At 39.6% G+C, this 27,641-nt stretch overlaps 3 protein-coding genes and 1 long non-coding RNA gene across 10 annotated transcripts in view; 1 reads left to right on the forward strand and 3 right to left on the reverse strand.

The window, feature by feature from the left end:
• Positions 1 to 3,785, reverse strand: part of atp13a2 (ATPase cation transporting 13A2) — a 72,249-nt gene extending 68,464 nt beyond the window's left edge. For both annotated transcript variants that reach the window (XM_051949332.1, XM_051949331.1), the window contains exon 1: positions 3,629 to 3,785. In XM_051949332.1, coding sequence (XP_051805292.1) covers positions 3,629 to 3,641 — 13 coding nt within the window. In that variant the 5' untranslated portion in view covers positions 3,642 to 3,785. The remainder of the gene's footprint in view (positions 1 to 3,628) is intronic.
• LOC127534361 (uncharacterized) lies at positions 87 to 1,647 on the reverse strand. The gene is made up of 3 exons (XR_007942465.1): positions 1,106 to 1,647; positions 519 to 581; positions 87 to 413 (listed from the first exon to the last, which is right to left on the reverse strand). It is a non-coding gene; the product is annotated as an uncharacterized LOC127534361 (long non-coding RNA).
• Positions 3,786 to 4,774: 989 nt separating the features above from the next.
• LOC110969067 (succinate dehydrogenase [ubiquinone] iron-sulfur subunit, mitochondrial-like) lies at positions 4,775 to 10,692 on the reverse strand. The gene is made up of 8 exons (XM_022219102.2): positions 10,543 to 10,692; positions 8,986 to 9,119; positions 7,215 to 7,300; positions 6,948 to 7,084; positions 6,645 to 6,761; positions 5,839 to 5,940; positions 5,261 to 5,383; positions 4,775 to 5,182 (listed from the first exon to the last, which is right to left on the reverse strand). The coding sequence occupies exons 1-8, from the start codon at positions 10,600 to 10,602 to the stop codon at positions 5,102 to 5,104; spliced, it is 840 nt and encodes a 279-aa protein (XP_022074794.1). The 5' UTR covers positions 10,603 to 10,692; the 3' UTR covers positions 4,775 to 5,101.
• A 5,177-nt stretch (positions 10,693 to 15,869) lies between these two features.
• On the forward strand, positions 15,870 to 27,392 carry LOC110969069 (ATPase family AAA domain-containing protein 3-A-like). Of its 6 annotated transcripts, none has more exons than XM_051949706.1 (15): positions 15,870 to 15,969; positions 16,711 to 16,778; positions 16,855 to 16,960; positions 17,653 to 17,722; positions 20,914 to 21,077; positions 21,252 to 21,315; positions 21,452 to 21,607; positions 22,199 to 22,255; positions 22,366 to 22,491; positions 23,957 to 24,081; positions 24,305 to 24,356; positions 24,445 to 24,515; positions 24,623 to 24,793; positions 25,105 to 25,213; positions 25,301 to 27,392. In XM_051949706.1, the coding sequence occupies exons 7-15, from the start codon at positions 21,482 to 21,484 to the stop codon at positions 25,877 to 25,879; spliced, it is 1,416 nt and encodes a 471-aa protein (XP_051805666.1). In that variant the 5' UTR covers positions 15,870 to 15,969; positions 16,711 to 16,778; positions 16,855 to 16,960; positions 17,653 to 17,722; positions 20,914 to 21,077; positions 21,252 to 21,315; positions 21,452 to 21,481; the 3' UTR covers positions 25,880 to 27,392. The 6 variants fall into 6 exon arrangements, with proteins under 6 accessions (XP_051805666.1, XP_051805665.1, XP_051805667.1 ...); XM_051949705.1 differs by having other exon boundaries at positions 16,855 to 16,956; XM_051949707.1 differs by lacking the exon at positions 22,199 to 22,255 and having other exon boundaries at positions 16,855 to 16,956.
• Positions 27,393 to 27,641: the final 249 nt, after the last annotated feature.

Here is a 27,641-nt window from a genome sequence, read left to right on the forward strand (position 1 = left end):
ACACCATGCAATAATCACTTTAGAGTTTAAGTCTCCATCATCACCACCACAGCAAATAAAGACATGATACACATTTCATTTGGTCTTCTTTATTCCCTACAAATAAAAGATAGTTCAGTTAATGTTCCAATAGTTAACATAATTCACCTGTGACCATCACCCACCTCTAACTTGTGCTCCAGTATTTCAATTTCCAGATCTGCCCTCCTAATCTGTTTTTTTGTATTTTTCTCAGCAAATGCAGTTTGTAAATCTGTTTTATTGATAACTGGGAATGCATAGAGGACATTCAATTATACAGTTGCACATGAATTCCACAGAATGAAGCTCTGGTGTTTCCTGAACATCCATCTCACTGTGTCAGTCTGTGCAGTGGAAGATGAGGGACCATCCTGCTGCTGTCCAGCCATGCTCTGTTAAAAAAAAGATGAGAATGTGCAATACTTCAGTGTAGGCTAAATGTCACACTCTATATTCCACCCAAAATCTGAATGAGAAGAGAAATATCAGTAACATACCTCTATATGCCTTTCTGGATCCCCCTCTGTAAAGGCAGCAGACACAGTTTCATCCTCTTCATCCTAGATCAGTGACATGTTTCAGTAAACTTAAACTACCATTTGGATAAATCTTTGGAGTGTTGCCTACTTACAATTACAAGATGTGTGTGTGTGTATGTGTATATATATATACATATATATATATATATATATGTGTGCATCCATGACATTTTATACCACCGTTTTACAGGCATCTGCTTTCTTTCTGTTGGCTGAGCAGAAGTCTATGTTAGTTTAAATAGGCTTAATTATTTAACAGGACATGATATGGATGCAGACATTTAGGCTATGTGTGGATAAAACAACTGCACAGTCAAACAGCCACTTAATATTTAGGCTACTTTACAATGTAAAACATGATCAACATGAAGTACCTCCATGAAATAATGCCGAGGTCTGACCCGTTTGAACAATGTTTTTATATTTCATCTTAAGCTGCTGCCCCGTCGGGATTTCACCTAAATGAAATAACTTACTAGGCTGCCATTCAGACAGTTATTCCCTGCAATATTATTACGATTACAAAGGACTACATTTAAACTTACGCATCGATCCGGGCTGTTCTCCACGCTGTCTCCCCTTCTTTTGCAGCTGCAGCGGTGTTGCACTTCTTTCTAAAAACGTGTTCAAACTCGCCATATGAGCGCGTTAAAAACTTCCAGTTCAAAAACGCAGCCTTGCGCTTCCCCGTTTCCATGGTGACTCGTCGAATCGGGGTTCCATTGATGCTGTCTTTTCAGACTTGCGGTGCACGCGCGTAACTCCGGGTCAAACTACTCCGAGTTGATTAACCCAACTCAAATCAGCCGTTGTAAAACCGAAAACTCAGAGTTTTCTATCTCAGAGTAGATCAACTCAGAGTTGTGGAAGAAACTCAGAGTTTGTAAAACCTGCTTCGTGAAATAGGCCCCAGGTAGGAGGGAGCTGTTTTCATTGTCATTCTGAATGCAAGTGTCAGAGGTTTGAATTTTATGCAGGCAGCAACTGGAAGTCAGTGAAGTGATCTGAACAGCAGGGTGACATTCTGTTTTTGTTTGGCTGAAAACCAGACGTGCTGCAGCACAAATTAATATGTTTTTTTCTGGGATTTTACTAGATATCATCTGTAATTTAACAAAATAGAGAATATCTTTAAAGTAAGTGTTAAGAAATTATTGGCCACTTTAAAATTGCTAATATCATTTTTTTAAAAATTAAGATAATGGCAAATGCCTGTAAAATGATACTTTTTTAGCAAATGTGAAAAGAAAATAACAGTAAATTGGTCAAAAAATATGGTTTAAAACTATTTTAAAAAACTTATTTTTTCCCAACATATGCAAAGATGAGCTTTGCAAATACCTGAGTTCATAAATTTAATTGGAAAGTGATTTGGGTGACCAACCCCTTAAATAGTCCAGGAGAAGAGATGCAGATACTGCTGAGAACAAAAAAATTCACCAATTAAGTGCCACAAACTGACAGCCAAAATAAATAGCTATAATCTAAGCAGATCAGATGATTGTTAGCGGAAATAACCTTTGTCCATATCCAGATGATAACTTATCTGACTACAGCATCTTACAGTAAAACAATAAAATGTGTTTTTCTTATTACTCAGCTTCATGTTGCCACACACACACAATAACGCCACTGCTGCAAATATCCTGCTGTTAAGACTGTGAAACTGAAAAAATCTCTGAAATATACTTGTCTTGTACGTCAGCAAACAGGACCGACTTTTACGAACAGTAAAATAAAATACCAATTTTTTCAACTATCATGTCATTTTTGTCAGCTATAACACATAATCAGAATGACAGATAAATACATCCACTGCTATTTTTCATTAAGTCATTTTTTTGGTGTTCTTATTTTTGTTAAAAACAAACAACCAGCAACAACAAAAAATATTCACTAAACTATTCAGGGCTATATCCTCGGATGTTAAAGGTAAATAAGTAACATTTTGGTATGATGACAGATTGTGTTTGGTGTACAACAAGACATTTTGCATGTGCATAAGAAGTGCTTAAGTCAAGTGCAAGAAATCTTGTTCCTCTTTCTGCACAGCACTATCTGTGCACAATAAAGGCAAAGAACTGGGTCATCTGTTTTGTCATTATGCACATGTTTCTGGTAAAATCATGTGAAAGTTTATCAGGGATGAGTAATTTGCCAAATCACATGCTCACTTTGTTCTAAGGTCAGTCTCAATCAGAAATGGCTTAAAAAATATCAAATCTGCAATCCAACCCTGCTGGCTTTTGAGTTTAAATTCATGCAACACAGTTTACTGAGTGGTCAGACTATTTGGAAGTACCTGTTTAAATATAAAATACAAAAATAAGGCAGCAACTAACAATAACTTGCATTGTCAAATCATTTTTCAATTATTGTTGCAGCTCTTCTGGCAATAAACCTGTACCACAGCAGCCAGTATCACCCTAATGTCTAAATGGTTACATACAGGTAAAATCACTGCATGCACAAAGTATGGCTTTCTAAACCCTGGAATTTCCAGTAAGAGACTTTCAGTTTCAGCTTGAGCTGGACCATTACACACAGCAAACTTTCTGCTATGTCAACAAAGGGAAATGTGGTGTGTGCTCAAATGACTAGACAGACACAAGACAGTCATCTGAGCTGAGGATGCAAAAAGCATCACACGTTTTGCAACTCCTTATGCAACAGTAGTAACATACAACTACATCAGACTGTATGCACCTGTACAGACTGTATCTATTTGTACAGACAGTATATACTTGTACAGATTGAATGTGCTCATACAGGCTGCTTATACTTGTAAAGACAGTATACACTTGGACAGACTGTATGTACTTAGAGACAGTATGTACTTATACAGACTGTATGTACTTGCACAGACAGTATGTACTTATACAGACTGTCTGAGTAAGTACATACTGTCGGTATAAGTACTGTCAGTTTGTACTTTTATAGACTGTATGTACTTGTTCTATTGGACAGCGCAGCCTGAAGCCCGGCTGCTGGGAGCTAACTGTTAGCAAATGGACTATGAAGCTTCACCGACTGGAGAAATGTTGAATTAAAAGCAGTCACACACTCACCACGCCTGTCCATCTCCTCGTCACTGAGACAGCCTCCACACAGCTCCTGTCACACCATTATAGTGAAAATGACAAGTTATCTTCTAACCTCTAAGCAGAGAAAAGCTACTTTCAAAACATGCAGCGACTACAGCTACAGTTACACCTTCCTACGGCAAGTCCCGACGTCCAAAACTGTCAGGCGCATGTTCGCGGAAAAACAAGCCTGTCACTAGCCCTACATGTTTTATGAACAGCATCTCAATAGCATTTTATTTTGTTATTTTTTTGTTTTTACCTGAGGCAGCAGTCAAATCTCATAACTACTCATTACAGAAATTTTAAAGACAGAATATTTTTTTATGAACAGCTGTGATTACCAGTATTTCACTGTATTTTACTGTCATTGTTGCAATTTACTTACACACAATATTATTGAATAATTGATGACAGTCCTGTACAGTAGAATATGAGGTTTACTGTTCATCACTGCAACTAGACTTATATGTTCATGTTGGAATCAACATTAACCTGACATTGGCATTAATTGCAGTCACCTGTAAATGGGAACATTTTCCACTTTGAAAATGTATGATATCACTGCGAACTTCTGATTTATACCATGAATAATAATGTCAGAATTGAGATCTGCCAACTCTGTTTATTATGTAAATATGCATGTAGCACCAAAACACCTCAAACAATAACAGATAACAAAGAAGTCAAGGTGCATGTTTATGGATCAGGAACAGGAAGCAACATATGGAAAATTGCAGTCAATTCAGTATATTGTACAAACCAAGAAAAAATATTTATCCTAATGGGGAAAAAATAACAAATGACCAGTCTTAGTGTATCAGTGTTACATTTGCTGTAATATTCTGAACTGAGTCAGTGTGAATGGCGCTACCTGTATTAATGGACTGTCAAATGAGATTGTAAAAAAACACGCCTTTCTTCAGGATTTGACTGGATCTTGTTCCCATTATGTGCCACTTTACTGTCATAAAAAACAGAAAAAATGATCATATTAAAGCTAATAAGCTTTGATATGTTGTTTCCTCTTTGGATCCTTCAGTGTTGTATGTTGTAATGAAAGATCTAAAGACGGTCAGTAAAAGGGTACTTTGTTCTTTACAATCCAAAAAAACCCATAAGACTCCACAATGAGCTCTGCACATCTTTAATGAACACATATTTAAATATATACAGTCAGAGCATAATTTAATGCGAGCCTTTTCTATTTTAAGACAAATAGCAAGGCTGTGGTCCAACATGTTGCAACGATCAGCACACTTAAGTGAACAGTTCTGTCTAGCACGATTCTCTCACAATTTCTAGTTTCTGTTCCCTCATACAATCACCCCCCCACTCAATAAAACCTTTAAAAGTGCTGATGTAAGTAAAAGTTCATTGCTGGTTGGCTCATCTGTTCCTCCTCACTCAGTTTGAAGCATTATCAGTGGATCTTGAGCCAGTTTAGTTTTCAGATATTCATGAAGCCGCCGCTTTCTTCTCTTTGTAAGTCGCCATCATTTTCTTGATCTCTGCGATGGCCTTTCCTGGGTTAAGTCCCTGTAGAGAAAACAGATAATAAGTAACTGGAGCTCTTTTAACGCTGTGAAAACGTGTGTGTCAGTGACTTTGAAGTACCTTGGGGCAAGTCTTGGTGCAGTTCATAATAGTGTGACAGCGGTAGAGTGAGAAGGGGTCCTGAAGTTTAGACAGACGCTCCTCAGTGAATTCATCACGGGAGTCAATCATCCACCGGTACGCCTGTCGGGTAACAATGAAGTGTTCAGTACTCTTGAAAGTTGGAAGGAGAATTTCAACCAGCAAGCCATTTTTTTCATTTTATTAAATATGTTTATTCATCTCACAATTTAGTATTTATAATAATTAAGCTTCTGACCAAATTTGAGGCATATATAATACACTATTATAACACCCAAAGCCTCAAAATACAGCCCCAGCTGGATAAAAAGCTGTCTGATATCAACAGCTGATGTGAACATCCCAAATCAAACATTAATATTTATCTCAAAGCACAAGTAGAGCTGACACTGACCAAGTACACCAGAGTGACAGATGTACAGGATAACCTGACGTGACTATAACTTCAGTCATTGTTTGATTTGTCATTTGTCTTTTATCCAGGGATTTCATTTTCTGGTATGCATCTCATAGCTAAATTTAAATAAGCTAGATGTTCTCAAAGTATCTTGACCTACCTGCATCAGGACAGCAGGTCCGAGGTATTTGTCTCCGTTCCACCAGTAGCTGGGACAGCTGGTGCTGCAGCATGCACAGAGGATGCACTCATAGAGGCCATCCTGTTGAGTTAGACGGAGATAGTTTATTTTACTGTATTATTTAGGCAGAGTGTAATGATATCACTGACAGTGTGCTTTCTTAATACATAAGATACTTTCAAACAAGACTGACTTTATCTTTCTTAAATGAATTACTTCTATTAGTGTTAAAATAAAGTGAGAAGTTTAGAAGTAAAGAAATCACTGTTTGGTGGATCTGTCATAGACATCTGAAATCTGGACCCAAATGCATTCTACTTTAGTAAGTAGCCGAAAAGGCAGAAAAACACTGGTTTAAGTAACTAAAGTTGGCATACAAATGGAGCTGAGTATTTCCATCTGGAATGTGGTGGAATGAAAGTGTAAAGTCGTGTAATATGGAAATAATAATTCATAATATTTCAAAATCCTATGTAAGTACTTTACAGCATTGAAATGATTAGTTGTTGGTTCCATACAACCACAGTACTGAACTATGTCTTCAGCTGTGGTCATGTAAGTCACTTATACCAAGATATGAGGAGCTCCAGTATGGCTACTGGAGGATGTGTTTCACTATGTGTGAGATTTCATTTCATTTATTTATTTGTTCCTTCCATGAAAGTGGACAACATAATTTGTGGATAAATGCACTCTACATTTTCAGATCAACACCTCCATGATTGGAAAGGAGCAGCAAGAAGAAAACATTGGTGCAGGTTACAGTCAGCAGTTGGTTTATTTACCAGTTTCTGCCTGTCCTCCACTGACTGGAAGTACTGCTCCTTCCCTTCTTGTGCTTCATCCTTCTTTTTCAAGTAGGGCTCGATGGATTTGTACTGTGCATAGAAGTTGCTCATATCCTGGTAAAAAATAATGACAGGAATGCAAACAACTGATGAATGAACCATCTGTGATCCGCATAATCTCTCAAACACATTCTTCTATGGTCACACTACTTAGTCATCATCAAGCATCATTGTGTACATGAAATCCACTATAACTCTTTCAAATGCAGAAATACACTTGTTTACACTTGCAGTACTTACGGGCACCAGATCTTTGACCACATACATGTGTGGGAGTGGGTAGATTTTGGTGGGTTTGCTTAAGTTTGTGTCAATTTTGTTCAGGCACGCCAGCGTGTTGCCTCCGTTTATGTTCATGGCACACGAGCCGCAGATACCTGAAGAAAGTCACAAACACTGGGCCATTAAAATCAATTACATTAAATTAAAATAAAATAAAATGAATCACAGTGGAAATTGTTTGCATTATTATGTGCAAATTGAACACAGATGGCCTTTCTTTCCTACCCTCACGGCAGGAACGTCTGAATGTGAGCGTGGGATCGATTTCATTCTTGATCTTAATGAGGGCATCCAGAACCATTGGACCACAGCTGTGTTAACAGGAGCAAACATGTCAGTAAATAGTGACTCCAGCAAACAGATTAGACTTTTACAAATAATAAAACATCTCAACATTTTTGACCAACTATATCATATTATCTTTGGTGGCTCGGACGCATGGTTGGATTGACAAACGAACAAATCCATGGTATACCTTTATCCATTCTCTATACACTGCTTTATCCTCACTAGGGTCACGGGGGTGCTGGAAATACACTGTTGATCTAGGGCTATTCATGTAGTTCATTTCACCTGTGTGATGTAAACTCTCCCAGCCATTCTCATTTAAGGGTAATAAACTTGAGTAAAACGCAGATTTTTTTAAAAAAAACTAAATTTCTACCCTTTAAATCAATTTATTGAGGTACTTTATATATTTTTTCCTTTTTCTTTTTTTAAAATACAGAATTTGTCCAATCGTCTTAATGAATTACTTTAGATAGTTACTCTATAAACTGTCTACAAAAAGTCTTCACCCCCCTTGGATGTTTCACCCTTTTGTTGTGTTTATACATGAAATCATGGACAATATAATTTGGCTTCTTTGACAAGAATTTGCCTTCCCCACACACTGAATGACAGGGTCAGAAGAAGACTGGTGAGGGAGGCCACCAAGCCACCTGCGACCACTCTGAAGGAGGTAAAAGCTTCAGTGGAACAGATGGGAGAGACTGTACATAAAACAACTGTTGCCCCGGTTCTTCACCAGTCAAAGCTGTATGGAAGAGTGGCAAAGAAAAAGCCAAACTGTTGAAAAAAGCTCAGATAAAATTTTGCCTGGAATTCGCCCAAAGGCACGCAAGAGAGTCCAAGGTCAATTAGAAGGTTCTTTGGTTTGATGAGACAAAAATTTAGCTTTTTGGACATCAGACTAGATGCTATCGTTGGTGAACACCAAACACTGAACATCACAACAAACACACCATTTCCACCTGGAGCAAGGTGGTAGCAGCATCATGATGTGGGGGTGCTTCTCAGGAGCAGGTCCTGGAAGGCTCGTAAAAGACGCAGGTGAACATGAATGCTGAAAAATATCACCAAATCCTGGAGGATAATCTGACTCAGTCTTCAAGAGAACTACAACTTGGGAGAAGATCTATTTTCCAGCAAGACAACGACCCCAAGCATACGGCAAAAGCTCCACAGAAATGGTTCAAAGACAACAAGGTGAATGTTCTGGAGCGACCAAAGTCCAGATCTCAGTAAAATCGAGAATTTGTGACTTTACTGGAAAAGAGCTGTTCACTCCCAGTCCCTGAGCAACCTGACAAAGCTTGAGGTGTTTTGCGAGGAAGAATGGAGAAGAGCTGCAGTGTCCAGATGTTCAGGCTGACTGAGACATATCCACACAGACTCAGTGCTGTGATTGCAGTCAAAGGTGAATCTACTAAACACTGACCTGAAGGGAATGACTATTTATGCAATCATTACTTTACCTTATATATTTTCAATTAATTGACATGATTCTGTAAAAATCTGTTTTCACTTTGATATTAAAGTGGGTTGTGTTTTGCAAATACATGTCAAAAAAGCAAAATTATAATGACCATGATTTCGGGTATAAAAGCAACAAAAAGGTGAAACATTCAAGGGGGGTAAAAACTTTTCATAGGCGTTGTAGGTCCTTGATCCATACATTTACAGATTTCAGTTCACTGATCAAGTTCTGAATTACCTGTTGAGATCAATATCATATGTCTGCATTCGTGGCTTGTCTCCGGCAGTGTCAGGGTCCCAGCGGTAAATCTGGAACTTTTTGATCCTGGGTTCAGGAGCTGGAGCAGCTGCTGTCTGAGCTGATCGCACCATCTGTATCGCAGATAATAAATATAACAAAGAACACACTGGGTTATTTCAATTCCTCCTGGTATATTATTAATGTGTACTAACTTTGTTTACTTTGTTCGGTGTCCTTGGATGTTTTGAAAGGTGCCTTTAAATAAAATGTATTATTATTATTTTATTTAACCTCCACTAAAACACCTTTTTTTTGAAAAAAGTGACATAAAAAGCAATGAAAACAAGAGTTATGTACAAACTAACACACCATGATGTGACCTCAGTGTTGGTTATGTCAACCAATGCTAAAGTGGGAAACACACAGTAATTCTATCCTGTAACATAAGAGGACAGTACTAATACATCCACTCATACAAACAAGAACAACATCATGATTATACTTTATTTGAAGTGCAGAAATCTAAAAGACTTAGCAGTTAGTGGTTTGCTTTAGAATTAAGTGATGACATAATAAAATAAAAGCACCATGAGATCAAATCAAGCAGAATAATGAAAGAAAAGCCAAAAAAATAGAATTGCACAAAACATAATATTAATGTTGTAAAATATATGATAAGATTATTTCAGACATTATCGTGTTACAAATGTAAATGGTTTTATCAAGTTTTGTCCCCGGCCTGGGCCTAGGATCTTTCTGCATGTAGTTTGCATGTTCTCCCTGTGCATGAGTGGGTTTTCTCGAGGTTCTCCGGTTCTTCCTCCCACAGTCCAAAAACCTGCTGACGTTAACTGGTGATTCTAAATTGTCCATAGGTGTGAATGTGAGTGTGACTGTTTGTCTCTATATGTGTCCCTGTGATAGACTGGTGACCTGTCCTGTCCTGGAATAGACTCCAGCCTCCTGTGACCCTAAAGAGGACTGAGTGGTGTATAGGTCACTAATGGATGTTTGGTCCTGTTGCATACACTTTACTACTGTTTTGTCATAAGGAGGAGTGGAGTCTCCCCCTCCTGGACGCTCGGCTGAACTGACATGAAGCTGTTACATCACTTTGCAGTTTGTGGTTACCTAACTGACTCTTTAGCGGACAAAGAAAGATGAATTTCAGCATAATAACTGAGGCATAAACAGATAGTTGTACACTTTAAATGCTAAAAACCTTCAGACTTAATTTATAAATCTGTAAGTGGAGTGAGGGGTTGCGCAACATTTCAGTTTATACTAAAGGAAATTTCTATTACAACAAAAAAAATCATTCACATTTTAAAGTACAGCAAACGTAGTTCAATAGAGCTGTTGAGTATTTTGTCACATTTACACACACACCCATCCTCAGAGAACTGTGTGTTATTCCAGGTGGTTTGGTCATAAAGCTAGTTTTTCAGTGATACCACACTGTAGACTAGCATGAACTGCTAACCAGCACCGGTTGATCACATTTTGAAGAAGGAATATCAGTTCTGACGGTAAATAAAATGTCCTGGTACTCACCACCATCACACCTGAATTCCTGACAGCCCACACATTTCGACTGAGAGAGACCACCGACATGTTTCTGCTTGGGTATGTTTCTGACAGTGACTGCCCCTCTCTGTCGACTCTACCACAGATACTCTACTACCCTCAGGGGCAGCTGAAGCCACGCCCCGCGTCGAAGGGCGCGTTATGGGCGCGTCAGTGGTGTTGCTTTCAAGGACACCCTCTCTACTCGTTCATCAACCTACAAACTTGCTCATAGACGTTTCTGCAATAGCTAGAGAGGAGTGACAACAAAATGAGTACCACCCATGGATAAAGCACCATCCGCTATTTGTATCTATATAAATATATGCATATTTAACTAGAAAATAAAGGTACAATTGTTCATTAGTCATACAAATACTACATTTCCGATGGTATTGAAGGCATCAGATACATAAGCGTCTTTAGCAACTCTCATTGCTATCTGTGAGGGTCAGTTATGTACAGTACAGAACATAACATCCCTGTGCAATATCACTTAAAAGTCATCTGTTTCATAACTGGAATATCTCTTATGAAAACAAAGACTATTATGTGAAGACACCTGTGATCAGTGGTACACAAAAGAGAAAACGTGTGATCCCCGAAACAAAAGATTAATACAGCTGTGATTTACAATCAGCCTAACTGCATGAACATGGACCAGTTAGCTCTATCTATCTGCAGCCACAGTGTCTGCCCTCCTAAAATGTTTCCTGTTTGTTTTATTTATACAGTCCACCTCTGATAAACAGATGAGCACGTGTGTCAGATTCTTCACATGGGTTGTCAGTGGAAATTGGAATTTCTGTTAGAGTTCAGACAGTAAAAAGGACAGTGCAAAACAAAAGATCAGCATGTCTTAGCCTCTACTGACAACGTTCAGCGTCCTCCAGAGCACAATGCAAAAAAAGACATTAGTTTCTAATGAAGAGAAAAGTGAAAACTATGACCTGATCAAGTATGTCTCTTGATTTACATCCAATAGAGCACCTTCAGGGTGTTTAAAAATAAATAAATAAAGTAGCATAATCCCTCCAGCAGTTGGAAAGAATGTCTCTGAAGAGCAGCAGAACATCTCGTCTGACATATGGTACCTTCTATGCTGAGGAGGATGGGGTCAGCACAAATAACAGTGACTCCTAGTTGCTTAACTGTGCATAAGAGCAAATACCTATCAGCTTATACAACTACTGTAGGGTGATTCAATTTAAATTGATTGGACTTCAAAATGATATAGGTGTGTATATTATATATCAATAAAAGACAGCTTACAGTCTGAGGCATTGTTGCGCTCTTGACACATCGGAGGTTATGTCTGTTCCATCATTTGAACATATCTTTACATTTTAACCTGACCTTTTATGTCATTTCAGCAGAAAATTGATATAAAAGATGACATCAGTGGTTCACATACTCAGTGCCAGTGGAAATACTTTAAATCATATGATTTACAGCAATGAACATTTGTAAAATAATTGTAAAATACTTGTGTTAATAAATTTTATTGAAAGTATTCTGAGTAACAATCCTTTAAATAGTCAGATAGAAAAGATGCAGTTGCCAATGAGGAAAAAAAAGCTTCACCATAATACTAAGTCCTACAACACAATACCAAAACAAAAAAACTAATGATAGTGAGAGCAAATCTGCTGATAGAAACACAATGACGACTTATTTAACTACAGGAGCTTAGAATAAAACAATAAAATGTGTTTTCGGTGATACTTGGCTTCCTGATGCCATATTATTCTGCTTTACGATCACAAAGTTCCCAATCTGTATATAGTTGTACAAACCATCAAGTCACACAACAGTGTCCATAAAACACTCAACATGACAGTACATATATGTCTATATATATATATATATATATATATATATATATATACACACGTGGACAAAATTGTTAGTACCCCTCAGTTAAAGAAGGAAAAACCCACAATTCTCACTGAAATCACTTGAAACTCACAAAAGTAACAATAAATAAAAATTTATTGAAAATTAAATAATCAAAAACAGCCATTACTTTTGAATTGTTGATTAACATAATTATTTAAAAAAACAAACTAATGAAACAGGCCTGGACAAAAATGATGGTACCTCTATAAAAGATTGAAAACTATTTGACCAGAGTGACATGATTAACTCAGGTGTGTCATTTAATTGACATCACAGGTGCTTCCAAACTCATAATCAGTCAGTCTGCCTATTTAAAGGGAGACAAGTAGTCACCCTGCTGTTTGGTGAAAAGGTGTGTACCACACTGAACATGGACAACAGAAAGCGAAGGAGAGAATTGTCCCAGGACATCCGAAAAAAAATGATAGACAAACATCTTAAAGGTAAAGGCTATAAGACCATCTCTAAACAGCTTGAAGTTCCTGTGACAACAGTGGCTCATATTATTCAGAAGTTCAAGACCCACGGGACAGTAGCCAACCTCCCTGGACGTGGCCGCAAGAGGAAAATTGATGACAAATTGAAGAGACGGATCGTTGGAATTGTATCCAAAGAGCCCAGAGCAACCTCCAAAGAAATTAAAGGTGAACTCCAAGGCCAAGGTACATCAGTGTCAGATCGCACCATTCGTCGTCGTTTGAGCCAAAGTGGACTTCATGGGAGACGACCAAGGAGGACACCACTGCTGAAAAAAATTCATAAAAAAGCCAGACTTGAATTTGCAAAAATGCATGTTGACAAGCCACAAAGCTTCTGGGAGAATGTCCTTTGGACAGATGAGACCAAACTGGAGCTTTTTGGTAAGGCACATCAACTCTATGTTCATAGACTCAAAAACCAAGCATACGAAGAAAAGAACACTGTCCCTACGGCGAAACATGGAGGAGGCTCAGTAATGTTTTGGGGCTGCTTTGCTGCATCTGGCACAGGGTGTCTTGAAAGTGTGCAAGGTACGATGAAATCTGAAGACTATCAAGGCATTCTGGAGAGAAATGTGCTGCCCAGTGTCAGAAAGCTTGGTCTCAGTCGCAGGTCATGGGTCTTCCAACAGGACAACGATCCAAAACACACAGCCAAAAACACCCAAGAATGGCTGAGAGAAAAGCGTTGGACTATTCTAAAGTGGCCTTCTACGAGCCCAGATCTGAATCCCATTGAACATATGTGGAAGGAGCTGAAACATGCCATTTGGAGAAGACACCCATCAAACTTGAGACAACTGGAGCTGTTTGCTCATGAGGAGTGGGCCAAAATACCTGTTGACAGCTGCAGAACGTTCATTGACAAATACAGAAATCGTTTAATTGCAGTGATTGCCTCAAAAGGTTGTGCAACAAAATATTAAGTTATGGGTACCATCATTTTTGTCCAGCCCTATTTCATTAGTTTGTTTTTTTTTAAATAATTATGTTAATCAACAATTCAAAAGTGATGGCTGATTTTGATTATTTAATTTTCAATAAATTTTTATTTATTGTTACTTTTGTGAGTTTCAAGTGATTTCAGTGAGAATTGTGGGTTTTTCCTTCTTTAACTGAGGGGTACCAACAATTTTGTCCACGTGTGTATATAGACATATGCAATAACAAAAACAACGTAAACCGCAAAGCATAATCTTTCACAAGTGGTTCATTACAAGTGACTGTGAATGAAAATAAGATCAGGTATTGTAGCTAAAGTTTGGTATTTCTGACACTTATTTTGTTATGACAATAATTAAGAAGAACCTTTTTTCCTTTTGTAGAGTGTGCTAGGCAGGCACTTGGAATATCCATCCATCCTCTATACACCGCTTTATCCTCACTAGAGTCACGGGGGGTGCTGGAGTCTATCCCAGCTGACTCGGGCGAAGGCAGGGGACACCCTGGACAGGTCGCCAGTCTATCGCAGGGCTACATATCCAGACAAACAATCACACTCACATTCATACCTACGGGCAATTTAGAGTTATCAGTTAACTTCAGCATATTTTTGGACTGTGGAAGGAAGCCGGAGTGCCCAGAGAAAACCCACGCATGCACAGGAAGAACATGTAAACTCCATGCAGAAAGATCCCAGGCCCACCCTGGGATTTGAACCAGGGATCTTCTTGCTGCAAGGGCCACACTTGGAAGAGCCACCACAGTTTGTTTATATTGCTAATAAACAAACAAAAAACAAGTTTCATGTTAATCATTTACCATGAAACTTGTTATGGTTTAAAAAGTTGTGCAGCAGCTTTAGCTGTTGGTTTGAAGTCTGTCTTTCAAAAGTACAATTTTTGAATTTAAATGTGAACATTTTAATAATAAACAGAAAAAATAAAAGAAAAAAGAATACAATGTATATATGTAAATTAAAAATATAAATAAGTCAGTACAGTATAGTAAGTTTGAATTTTTCTGATCCATATCGTGTCTTATAACTGCTACCAGTGGTCGGTTCCTTGATAAAAACGAGTTACCCCTAGTTGACTTCTAAAAAATATATGAATATAACAACGAGACAGTCTTTTGAACGACTCTTTGAAAAGAATAACTCCTCAAGATCCAGCTCCCTAGCCTAGCCACGCTACACCCATGTTTCTGACGGCACAAGGGTCGAGGCACGCGCGACAGGGAGGGAGGCGGGCTAAAAGGTTGTCTATCAAATCACTCTGCAGCAATTGGGTAGGTATACAACCAATCAGCGCGACAAAGAGGCTCCTGGAGCGCCGGAAATCGGAGGATGCGGTAGTTCGGTGAAGCCTTATTTATACAGTCAATGGGTGAAGCTCCAGTATATTACAGACATGTTAACAGAAAGATTATTCAGAGTCGGTGCTAATGGAGCTCAACGACTGTTGTCGTTTTTGTTGTCGACCCTGGCAGACAATTAAATTCGTTGCCGTGTGTTGTCTAGCACGGCTGGGCTAGTTGTTTCCGGTTGTTTCTGTCAGAATCGTCGCGCCTCTGTCGTCACTTAGTTACGCCGCCTTCTGACTGTCCGGCCAGTTTTAGGAGAATCCAGCCTCGAGCCTTATGGAGGGTAACTAGACCCACCCTGGCAGAGAATTAAATTCGTTGCCGTGGGTTGTCTAGCGCGGCTAGGCTACCAGCTCCCTTCAAAGAGCCATAAATCCCATCTCTACACTCCATGAAAACAACAGTAGGCATGAGTCTTCTCACAATAAAACACCAAATAACAAACAAACTTCCTCTAATCAGTCCGTTATACAACTTTACTGTCAATAAACATGTGTGTTCTTTTTCACCTTAGTGAGGGAGATGCTCTCCAGCTCCCTCAAACCAATTCATAGTCATAAAATGGTGCAAAATATCAACAGGTGATTTACTTTGAAGGTTCTGCGGTGCTCCCCTCTGGTCCAATCAGCAGCCAGGACTGAACGCTGCAGCCTGAATGCCACTCTGCAGTTCAGACCCACAGCAGCGGCATGTCGTGGCTCTTCGGCTGGAGGAAAGGCTCCGACAAAATCACGTAGGCGAACATTTTTTACTAGAATTCTATTCAAATGCTAAACACTAAGTGCATTTTAAACTTCTTTGCTGGTCTGGACAAACTTCTGTTCTGGCACTTTCTGTTCTTTCACGCCGAGTTTCACACAACAATGCCAAACTTTACGTTAAGTTTTAAGCAGCACATTGTAGATCAAACTGTAACTTTGTTACTGCAGCATGCTGGTAGGAACACTTATATTGTTGTTCCAATAATATGTTCTGGGTGAACATGTTTATCGGGGAAATTGTTACGTTTCTTGTATAGTCTTCAGTAGTTTTGATGTTTTGCAACTGTTTTTGAAATGCACGGATAAGGCCTCTGGATTACTTGCATTTACTACAGATCAGGACAGATGACATGCATGTGCATGAAGTGCTTTGTAAGAGGGGATTTGATCTCCACACATGCTGCACAAATGTTAGGGAATTCTGGTGGGCGTGATGAGGCAGTAATAAAGAACAAAGTGTCCCTGCAGCTCCCCTCACCTGCCCCACACATCACTGTCATGTCAGTGGACATGTGAACATGTGTGGGTATTTTTAGTGCCTGTCAGTACAGCTTTGTTTTAATGATGGTCACTTCTCTCACATTTTTGTGTCCATGCTTCTGTTGTGGACAAACACCCATGTAGTGCCTGTAAGCAGATCATGCGGAAACGTGCAGCTGGAAGTAGTCATCAGAATGTAGTAGTGAATGAAGTGTTGTCACTCGTTTCAACAGGACATGCTTTGGATCTGGCTTGTATGCAGGAGCAGACTGTACAGCTGGAGCATCAGAGTAAAGTGAAGGTATGTGATTGAGTAGAAGGAGTGGCTGCTAAAGCATGGTGTCAGTGAACCAGCACTAACCAAACTCCCCCAACAGGAGTATGAAGCCGCTTTGGAGCAGCTGAAGGGGGAGCAGATCCAGCTCCAGGGAGAGGAAAGACGCAAAACGCTTGCCGAGGAGACCAGGCAAAACCAAGCAGTATGTGAGCAGCAGTGAATATATGTGCAGAACCATTATTACATCCACCTCATTTTTCTCTCATCTACAACTGGTGCAGATGAATGTAATTGGTAGTTTTGTTTATCACCTCTAGAGGGCACAATATCCGGACAAACTTGCCAGACAGAGGTACAATGAACAGCTCAGGCAACGGGTAATCCTTATAAACCCTGGAAGACCCAAATATAGGGGAAAAAAAGGGGGGGGGGGATTTTTATTCATGTGCTAACATAATTGCACAAGGGTTTTCTAACCAGCAGTTAGCCTTTCAACACCATTAGCTAACACAATGTAGCATTAGAACACAGGAGTGATGGTTGCTGGAAATGTTCCTCTGTTTCCCTATGTAGATATTTCATTAAAAATCAGTCATTTCCAGCTAGAACAGTCATTTACTACATTAGCAATTTCTAGATTGTATTTCTGATTAATTTAATATTATCTTCATTGAAAAAAGTGCTTGTCTGTCTGTCTGTCTGTCTGTCTGTCTGTCTGTCTGTCTGTCTGTCTATTATCTTTTTAACCAAATCTCACAAAAAATAGCAAAAATAATTCAGACAAATTAAACTGGTCTTGTATTTTTGCAGCCAGGGTTTTCCAGATTTAAATGAACCCTGAAAAGGAATATCAGCTGTAGCAGAATGGAGCATTCATCTTATGTTTTATTATCTACAGCAATTCCTAAATGAGGAGAACCTTCGCAAACAAGAGGAGTCAGTTCTGAAGCAAGAGGCCATGAGGAAAGGTACATGACCTTTGCAGTACATAAGAAAAAGTGGCATTTTGTCTTTCTGCAATATCTAATACTGTGAAAAAACACTGGAATTTTTATCAGATGAGTTTAATAACTAGTTAGAAACAATCATTTCAGAGTGATTGGGGTGATTTTGTATGAGAGTGTATCTGCATAGAACATTTTTAAAAAGCTGAATAGTGACATTTTACTGTGAATACCTTTTGAGTGTGAGAGTTTAAATGGTTCTCTATGGTGTAACACTGATAACGGCATCTAAAATAGTTTGCACTAATCATACAGAGCTTTGTGGTGCTGATTTAAATCAAACAAATGAGGTGTGTTACTTTTTGAGGTGGCAACAATTGTAAGACTCTGCTGACAGATAACTTGGCACATAATCCATCCTAAATGACAATCACCATTTTCTGCATCAGTGTTTAGACCATAATTTATCACAATTATTAACTAATTTAGGCATCCCATATTTTTATTGTATTTTCCCATTTAAACCAACACAGCACTGCTTTCTGTTCCATGCTATGCAACATTTCAGCTAATGTACAAATCTGCAATAAATAAGACTTAAAATCATCTTTAGAAATCATCTCTGCATTCACTGCTCCAAGAAGCAAAGTATACAGAAAATTATAATTGTGAGGAACCAAACTCATGATGGCATTTAGTAATCAGTTGATGGTGCAGCCCTACAGCTAACTTTATTTTCTTCTTTGCACCCACATCTTCCTTTGAAATGTTTTTCTTTTGTTCCTCACTTATGTTGCTGTGCACAAAATGCAGTGTTCATCTGGTTATATTACTATGTAAAATTTCTTAATAATTCATGATGCTTTATAGCAAGGAATGACCATAAATCTGTCTACATAGGTCAATAATGATATTAAGAAGGAATCAAAGGCCTCATAGTGACAATTTCTTATCTGATTTTTTTCTGTGTAGCTCAATGATGCCACATGTTAAGTCTCTTTTATTTGTTTTGGTGTTTCAGAACACAACTTGCTGTGCTGTTGTAATCCCAACAAGCTCAAACTTCTCTTTTTTTTGACCAACAGCAGGCTATTGTTTTGGCCATAAAGCTCTGATAACCATGAGTGTACATTACCTTCCCAGCTTCATATAATTTGTAAGTAATTGGTGGACATTGTTGAGAATTTAGCATTCAGCAGGAGCCTTGTGTCCTTCAGGAGTTAATGAACACTACACACCAGCTTACATGCAGCAAGTGGTTTGAAACACATTTCCAAATATAAATCAATCAATCAATCAATCAAAGTTTGTTCGTATAGCCTTTTACAACAGCCCAAATGGTGAACAAAGTGCTCCACAGTACAAAAAAAGAAAATAACTTAACACAATATAGTCATTTAAAACAGGACAAACAGTCACACTCGCACTCACACCTACAGGCACATTTAGAATCACCAATTAGCCTCAGCATGTTTTTGGACTGTGGGAGGAAACCGGAGTACATGGAGAAAACCCATGCATGCACAGGGAAAACATGCAAAGTCCATGTAGAAAGATCCCAGGAAGCGAACCAGGGATCTTACAGCTGCAAGGCAAGAAGTGCTAACCACCACACCACTGTGCAGCCCATAAAATATACAATAAAACTTCAAAATAAACAGCAATAAAGCAGCACTGTAATATACATATAAAAGTAATAAAATGTCACCATGCTGCTAGGCATTAAAAACATTTTAAGCAGTAAGGTTTTGAATTTTAATTTACAAAGACCCAGGTCAGTGATGGTGCGCAAGTCGGGGGGGAGCTTGTTCCGGAGCCTGGTTGCAGCTACGGAGAGCACCTGGTCACCCCAGTGTTTGTATTTAGACCTGAGTACTTCAAGCAACCACCGAATGGATGATGTCAGAGCTCTTTTTTGGTCCCATAAAGTTAAAAGCTCAGATATATAAAGTATACTAACCTTGTTTCATGCACACTAGATACGAGGGGTGATTGATAAGTTTTGAGCCTGACCAAGAAAAAAGTAAAAGTAAATTTAACAATGCTTTATTTCTCAACATAATCCCCTTGCAAGTCCACACGTTTCTTCCTGCGTCTCTGTAGTGACTTGATCCCGTTCTCATAGAAGGTTTTATCCTGCTCCTGTAGGAAGTCGTTTAACCGCAGGTATGATGTCATCGTTTGTGGCGTAGTGGGTCCCAGCAAGGTGCCGTTTCATGTTTGGGAAAAGATGAAAGTCAGACGGAGGCAAATCTGGGGAATAAGGTGGATGCTGCATGACTTCAAAGCCACATTCGTGAATGGCAGCCATGGCGACAACTGACTTGTGAACCGGAGCATTGTCCTGGTGGAACAGGACACCATGTCTGAGCATTCCACGGCGCTTTTCTTTAATTTTCTCCCTCAGTTGGCATACCAGGGAAGCATAATATTGCCCATTGATGGTCAATTGATGGATCACAGCATGGTCACCAATTCGGTCCATTTTGTTTGAATGACCTACCTCACTCTACTTTACTAGGGTGTCAGGTGAATACACGCATTGAGTTCAAAATTGAACTCAAACTCTTCTGACATTTTGCCCTCTCATAGAACAAAAGGTTTTCATTAACAAAGTGTCTTTTCTTGGCCAGGCTCAGAACTTATCAATCACCCCTCGTATGTTAAATAGGCAACTGCTTGCTAACACTTCTGCCATGATAACCTAACAGAGTGATGATGTGTTCTGTTTACAGCTCGTCCTTCAAGTAGAAAATTTTAACTTTAATTCATACAGAGCAGATTGACTCACCATACATGGTCTTTTAGAGCCACCTCATATCAATAGAACAGAGAAAGTACAATGTACAAGGAACAGCAGTGCACCTTTTTATATTTCCTATATAAATATCATATATCACAAGTTAGAAAATTCTGTTTTCAGAAAAAAACTGACTTCCAGGCGACTGTGAGCTGTGGCAGACCTGTCATACTTTCTGCTGTTCAGATACGTAGGAGCTGATGAAAATATATGGGTTAATGGCCTCTTCCATGCCAGTGGATAGCGTTCCCTTATTAGAAGAGCCAAGAGCTCAAAGGAACTGTATCTCTAAATCAGTTCAACCTAATATTCACTTCGTGTAAAAATAAGTTAAGCCTTGCTGATTAAAAGTAGGTCAGATGCCCAGCCCTGTCAGTAACAGTTACTAATGATAAGTTCCTTTTTTGCTTCCCAGCTACCATCGAGCATGAAATGGATCTGAGACACAAGAATGACCTGCTTCGGGTCGAAGCGGAGGCCAAAGCTCGCGCTAAGGTGGAGAGAGAGAACGCAGATCTGATCCGGGAGCAGGTCCGCCTTAGCTGCTGAACACAGACAAACTGTCCTCGAATCTATAAAGTGAGTGCGAAATGAGTTTCCACGTTCCCCAATCATCAGAGTTACTGACATGTTATCATCTAGTATCTCTCTCAGCTCTAAGTAGCAGCTCAACAAAATTCCCAGAGGGCAGCGGTGGCTGGCGCTGTCACAGTGGAGGCAGTCAGGGTGATAATTGTGTTTTGTTCCCGGCAGGAGCAGTGTTTGGGGAGGGATTCAGGGCCTTCGTCTCCGACTGGGATAAACTCTCACAGCGACGGTAACTCCATGTCAAACCTGTCATGCTTTGTCACACTTTCACCACAGGAGGACTGCAGAGGTTTATTTGAGACAGTGCTCTTCATATTTGATCCATTGTACATTACGTACACGTCTTTGTTTTTCTCCCATCACAGATCGCTGGATTGACCCTGTTGGCAGTAGGAATGTATTCTGCCAGGAATGCCACAGCGGTGGGGGGGCGGTACATAGAGGCTCTTCTCGGTAAACCCTCACTGGTCCGAGAGACCTCCAGGTTGACTGTTGCAGAGGCCATTAAACACCCAATCAAGGTCAAATTGCATCCAAATTTGCATGTTTTTATTGCTAAATACATATATTGCTGATAAAATCTACCACATCATCTGCTGAAGGATGAAATGCATGCAGGAGCTGTGAGGAAGCTTTACATAAATGCATTTTACACTAGAATTATTTAATTACTCAGATATTTTTTTAGGAACTGTCCATAAACAACAGTCAGTTGTCGAGAGTTTTCTTCTAATTGAAATATTATGTCTGGAAGCTCATCAAATTTTCCAAGAGTATAAATAATTTCAGTGGATTTGTGTGTTCATGTGCCGTGTATTGTGTTCTGGTAATTCTGCCAAATCGAGTGAATATGGGAGGATTTTAGTATGTGAAATAGCAGAAACATTCACATTGCTGTCAGTCAATCCAGTTAAGTGTTCAGAATGAATGAATACATTGGTTTTCTGAGACACAAAAATAATAAAGCCTGAACATTATCTGCTGAATGTTTAGATTTTTGATTTATTTTTTGACATTCTGATAGGAATAGGAAATTTTATATATACTCAGAATTGAAATATAAATTCCTCTAAATGGATGTTAACCGCGACATGATTTCTGCCTTTTTTAAGACAGCCAAACATGTAAGAAGCAGACCTCAGGATGCTTTAGAGGGTGTGGTGCTCAGTGTGAGTGATTATGCAAGATTTTTTTTTTTTACGTTCATATATTCTGTGTTCATGTGCTCTGGGGATGAGCGTTGAAATGCTAAGTGCCTCCATGGACCTGGTTTATACAGGCAGCTTTGGAGGAGCGTGTGAGGGACATTGCCATTGCTACTCGCAACACCCAGCAGAATCGAGGCTTGTACAGAAACAGCCTGATGTATGGACCCCCTGGAACCGGAAAAACCTTCTTCGCAAAGGTATGGCTTCAGCCAACACCTTTTGTTTTTCCTCCTTTTTTGTATGTATATTGTTTGCCATTTTAGGCTAAGCAGTGATTTTTTTATACTGAGAAAGGCTGTTGTGCTGAATCTGCTAATTTACAACTACAGTATTGGTCCAACCAGTACTATCCCGAACAGCTGGCACAACACACTGCATGCAATAGAAATAGGCTGTATATAAAAGATGGATGTAGCTTCTGGATGTGGAAAGTGAAGCCAACACAGACTTGCTTTAACCCTCTGAACTCCAACTCCCCCTGATGGGTGTGAAAAGCATGCTGTCTTTAAAAAATCAATACAATTTCACCATCTATCAGAGCCAGAAACTGCAAAAACAGAAAGAATTGTTGGATTTTCAACTTCCCATCAACACTTGGACTACTCATATGTGATGTGCTGCTCTATCAGAAAACATTACCAAAAACTAAGCTTAAAATTGTAGTATTTTATCCACATCACTTTATTCTACTTGTCTCATTTACACATTACACCAGGTTCTGTACAAAAAATAAAAACCTGTGCTTTGCAGCACAGCTGAGGGCAGTGATGTGACAGACATTCAGGGACTTCGTAGCCAAACTGCAGACAAAATTATGGAAACATATTAAATGTTAGTGAAATGCCTATAGTATGCAGAGTCTGTCTTTTTTTCCAGTACTGGTAACATCTGTGGGCACTTTGAATAATGCTGGACATTGGATTCTATTGCTGTTTTTTTTGTTTTTTTTGAAAAATAAATAATCAAGGAACTTGAACTTGGTTTTTTTTTTTTGATGATCCATGGCATTGTAACTGTGTCATACTGCGCAGAAGATATTTTTAAGTTCTCTCTCTTTCCTAGCCATACTTGTTTTGTTTCCAAAGAGGTGTAGGACTTTATATTGCAGTGAAGAATGAGCCCACAGCCAGTAAAAACGTAGCAGAAAACCACGGCCAGGGTCAGAGGGTTAAACCTACATTCTAATGACCAGCAGAGGGCATCTCTGTTTGCTACAAGAACTGATTGTTTAGAAGTGTATGGGAAATTTACTTGCTTCTCACTTAATGTGTTATCTTGGTAATCTTTTTCCTACTAAGTTAATGGTCCCAATTCCCAGTTTCAAGTCTTCATCAATGCAGCATGCTGTTTATTTTGTACCATTTTCCTCTGCCCATGTCATGTAGTATATTATATTTCTCTGGTTTATTTTGAATCCATAGAAGAATTGTTAGCATGAGCAGTGATGCGAATGCAGCAGTTACTGATGAGGAAACATTTTGTTACAAAACTTGTGTTAGATCCTAAAAATATCACAAAATGTACAATATTTTTGAAACTGTTTTTTTGTATTCCTTTATTACAATAAAGGAATTAAATTACTGTTCATTTGTCAATCTATGCATTTAGCTTGTTACTTCATTTTAAGATTGTAGTGTCATTCTGTTTTCTCTCCTGCCTCAGAAACTAGCTCTTCACTCAGGGATGGACTATGCCGTCATGACAGGTGGGGATGTGGCACCCATGGGGCGCGATGGAGTCACTGCCATGCACAAGGTGTTTGACTGGGCCAACACCAGCAGATGGGGGTACGGTTGTTTAATTCTCTCTATTACCAATCAATGGATTAGCACTATAAAGTGCATTATAATGTGTGTAAGCTGTTAAATGTTGAGTAAAGGTTTCATATGGTGGACTGGATATAGTGTTACATACAGAGCTACTGTTATTTTTGCTTGCTTATTGCTAAAAAGCCCTGAAGAATGTCTGTTTTTAAGCTCATTCTCTTTGATGTTCTCTTATTCTCTGCAGCCTCTTGCTGTTTGTAGATGAAGCTGATACGTTCCTCCGTAAGCGAGCCACAGTGAGTTCAGCTGTAGTGCCATGTGCATGGTGATGATGTGCTGTTTTTTTTAATCATATATTCATGAGTCATGATTTTTGCATTGCAGGAGAAAATCAGTGAGGACCTTAGAGCCACTCTCAATGCATTCGTCTACCGCACCAGCGAGCAGAGCAACAAGTTGGTATCTTGCTGTATTCACTGTGCATGGCTGGGCATGAAAAGGTCATCACTATAACTGAAAAGGTCACTGACTGGGTCTAAGTACTTTCATTTCCTCTCCTCAGGTTCATGCTGGTGCTCGCTAGTAACCAGCCAGAACAGTTTGACTGGGCCATTAACGACCGCATTGATGAGATTGTGAACTTTGCATTGCTATGCCTGGTTTGGAGGAGAGAGAGATTGGTGCGCCTGTATTTCGACAAGTTTGTGTTGGGTCCTGCCACTGCAGGGAGACAGTGAGTACTCTCATTGAATTTCACTAGAGCTAGTGTTGCTGCTCTGTAGCTGAGGTGATTTACCACCGCAAAGGAAAGCATTGCTCCCTGGAGATTGCCATGCTAGCTCAAGTTGCATAATGGTGTGTATCGTGTTCAATTCTGAAACCACAAAGGTGTGTGAATCTTACTTATTGCTTTTATAAAAGGTGTTCAAGCCCTCAGAAAGCAGTACACCAGCAGCATGCCTCGGTCAGTCGTGATCAATCAATTATAGGAAACAATCTTGAAGCCCACTTACTGTACAAACCTCATGTGCTTTAACTCAACAGGAGGTTAAAACTGGCTCAGTTTGACCATGGTTTGAAATGTTCAGACATTGCCAAGCGAGCAGAGGGCATGTCGAGGCGTGAAATCTCCAAACTTGGTGTAGCCTGGCAGGTGAGTAGAAAAGTCTGTCAACACAAAATATAAAACCGTTCAAAACAAACCTCAAACAATCATTTAATACATCTGTTTTCTGGAAAGGCTGCTGCCTACTCCTCTGAAGATGGAGTTTTGACTGAAGCAATGATTGACTCAAGAGTGGATGATGCTGTCAAGCAACATGCACAAAAAATGGACTGGCTGCTGGTGGACACGGGTATGGGGGTTGGCAAGGTGGGTGTACTCCTAACTAAGGAAATGGCTGCAGGAATCACAGCACAAAAAGCTGCTTCACTAACACAAAGTGAAGATACCACCCCTAGCATACAAGAAATTCTTCCACTATACGAGGTTGTAAGCAATGCTACCCAGGCAGAAACAACCACTCCATCTTCAGAGGTACAAGCAGATGTTATCCTCCAAGAAGGTGCCACTTTGGTTAAAGAAAGTGAAGTTGTTGCTGCAGCAACTGTTGGAACAACTATCTTGAATGAACCACTTGAAACAATTGCTGAGACATCTGCTGCTGTCCCATTGGAGCAGGAGGTTAAGGCTGTCAGTGACCTTACTGCTGAGGTTCTAGGAACAGCTGTACCTGTTGATACTGCAGCACCTGAGGTAAAGGATATAGTCATTGAGAATATTGAAACTGAGGGCACAGCAGCTTCCACCATTCAATAAACTGCTGCTGTGAGTAAAGAAGAACCCTCTGCTGATTAAGTGCAAGAAACTGGGGCTGAAGAGGTAATCAAGGAGAAGGAGAATGTTGCTCCGCAAGTTGACATAATGGCCTTTGCAGTCGCCCTGGAAAAGGAATTAGACACTGTCCTCTCTAATGTTGTCCAGGAGCCAGAAGTTACAGTACCAGTACAAGCAGCTCTTGTTCAGGAAACTGAGTCAGCAACCACCTCTGTTGATGGTGGAGCAACTGAAGCCAGTAAAGCTGCAGAGAAAGTAACCACTGATATTGAAAAAAAAATGGCTGGAGAAGTAGTAACCAATGTAGCTCAAGTGACTGTGTCCTTGGCAAACATTGTTAAGGAGGCTGAATCTATAACAACTGATGTAGCCAAGGTGGCAGATACAGTGGCAACCATCACTGAGGAGATGGAGGCAGTAGCCATGAAGGAGTCTGAACCAATGGAAAAGGTGGTTGTCAGTGATGCAAATGAGGTTGCAGGAGAGTTGAAAATATCAGAGGTTACTCAAGAGTTTGAAGTGGTAGTGACAGAGATGGAATCAAAGATTTTGGACACAGAGGTTGTCAAGGAGGTTGAACCTATGATGCCTGAGGCTGCTGCCAGTGAAGCTGAAGCCATGCCAAAAGAGATTACAGTGGAAACACAAGCCATAGCTCCAGAGGAAACCAAAGTGACTCAGACTGTGGCTACAGAGTTAACCACAGAGGCTGAGACTTTGGCCACAGAAAATGTCTCAGAACCTATACCTGCAGAGATTGCTGAGAAGGACACTGAACCTGGCATAGCAGAGATTTCCAAGGAAGTAGAAGTCCTAAAAGATGAAGTAATATCAACAGGAAGTGGCATAGAGGCTGAGGCCACAACTACAAAGGCAGCCGGAGAGTCGCAGAGAGCAGCTGCAGGTTTTGTCACAGAGATTGCACCCATAGAGCCTTTGCCTATGGAGACTGAATCCAAGAATGCTGAAGTCACTAAAGTAGAGGTTTCCAAGGAAGCAGAAGTTCCATCTTCCAAAGAGGTTGACACTGTGGTTACAGAAGATATGAAGTTGCCTGAAAGTACTGAGGTTGCTGCCCAGGAAACTGAGGCCAAAACAAAAGGGGCTGCAGTGCAGGTGGAGACTGTGGTAACTGAAGCTGATAAGGACAACTGTCCCCAAACCAGTGTTGATGATGTCAATGTGTCAGAACAGACTTCCAGCAATGAAGAAGCTAAACCCAATCAAACTGGTGTTCCAGACAGAGTGGAAAAGCCAGCGATAAATCACAAGCCAAATCTAGTCCAAGAAAATGATCCCTTGGGGTCTTTGATGACATGATATTGTGAATGAAGAGCTGTTGTAATCCTGCAATGTCTTAGTCTGGAATTCTGTCTTCTTGTCTGCCAGTATGTGTTGAACTGTCTTACTGTAAATGCCAAGGTAAATGTAGTAGTTGGGTACAGTCTCTTGGACTGCTGAAGTTTTAGTAAAAAGATGCTTTAAACACTGTAAAGGATTGACTCTTTCATTCTTACTTCTTCTGTCCCATATGTTATTTGTTGCTGTTGACTTTAGTTCACTTACATTTCTACAAAATTTTACTTCAGAACATCTCTTGCCTGGCAGTTCTTAGCAGTAATTAATTGAATAATTATCGGCATTAGTAGAAATTGAATCGACTAGTTATTTTATGCAGGTTTACGCTTTTTAAATAGTACAATCAATTTAAATAATCAGATTTAGGGTTATCAAACTTTTGTTT

This window comes from Acanthochromis polyacanthus, chromosome 6, assembly GCF_021347895.1.
Source record: "Acanthochromis polyacanthus isolate Apoly-LR-REF ecotype Palm Island chromosome 6, KAUST_Apoly_ChrSc, whole genome shotgun sequence".
Taxonomy (NCBI): Eukaryota; Metazoa; Chordata; class Actinopteri; family Pomacentridae; genus Acanthochromis; species Acanthochromis polyacanthus.

What these genes read in the sequence shown, in the direction of transcription:
- LOC110969069 (XM_051949706.1), top strand. Translation starts at nt 21,482, where the DNA reads ATGTATTCTGCCAGGAATGCCACAGCGGTGGGGGGGCGGTACATAGAG. An exon ending in GCCAACACCAGCAGATGGGG is followed by an intron (nt 24,082 to 24,304) that starts GTACGGTTGTTT and finishes TATTCTCTGCAG; the next exon opens with CCTCTTGCTGTTTGTAGATG. An exon ending in TCCTCCGTAAGCGAGCCACA is followed by an intron (nt 24,357 to 24,444) that starts GTGAGTTCAGCT and finishes TTTGCATTGCAG; the next exon opens with GAGAAAATCAGTGAGGACCT.
- LOC110969067 (XM_022219102.2), bottom strand. Translation starts at nt 10,602, where the DNA reads ATGTCGGTGGTCTCTCTCAGTCGAAATGTGTGGGCTGTCAGGAATTCA. An exon ending in GGAATTCAGGTGTGATGGTG is followed by an intron (nt 9,120 to 10,542) that starts GTGAGTACCAGG and finishes TCTGCGATACAG; the next exon opens with ATGGTGCGATCAGCTCAGAC. An exon ending in TATGATATTGATCTCAACAG is followed by an intron (nt 7,301 to 8,985) that starts GTAATTCAGAAC and finishes CTGTTAACACAG; the next exon opens with CTGTGGTCCAATGGTTCTGG.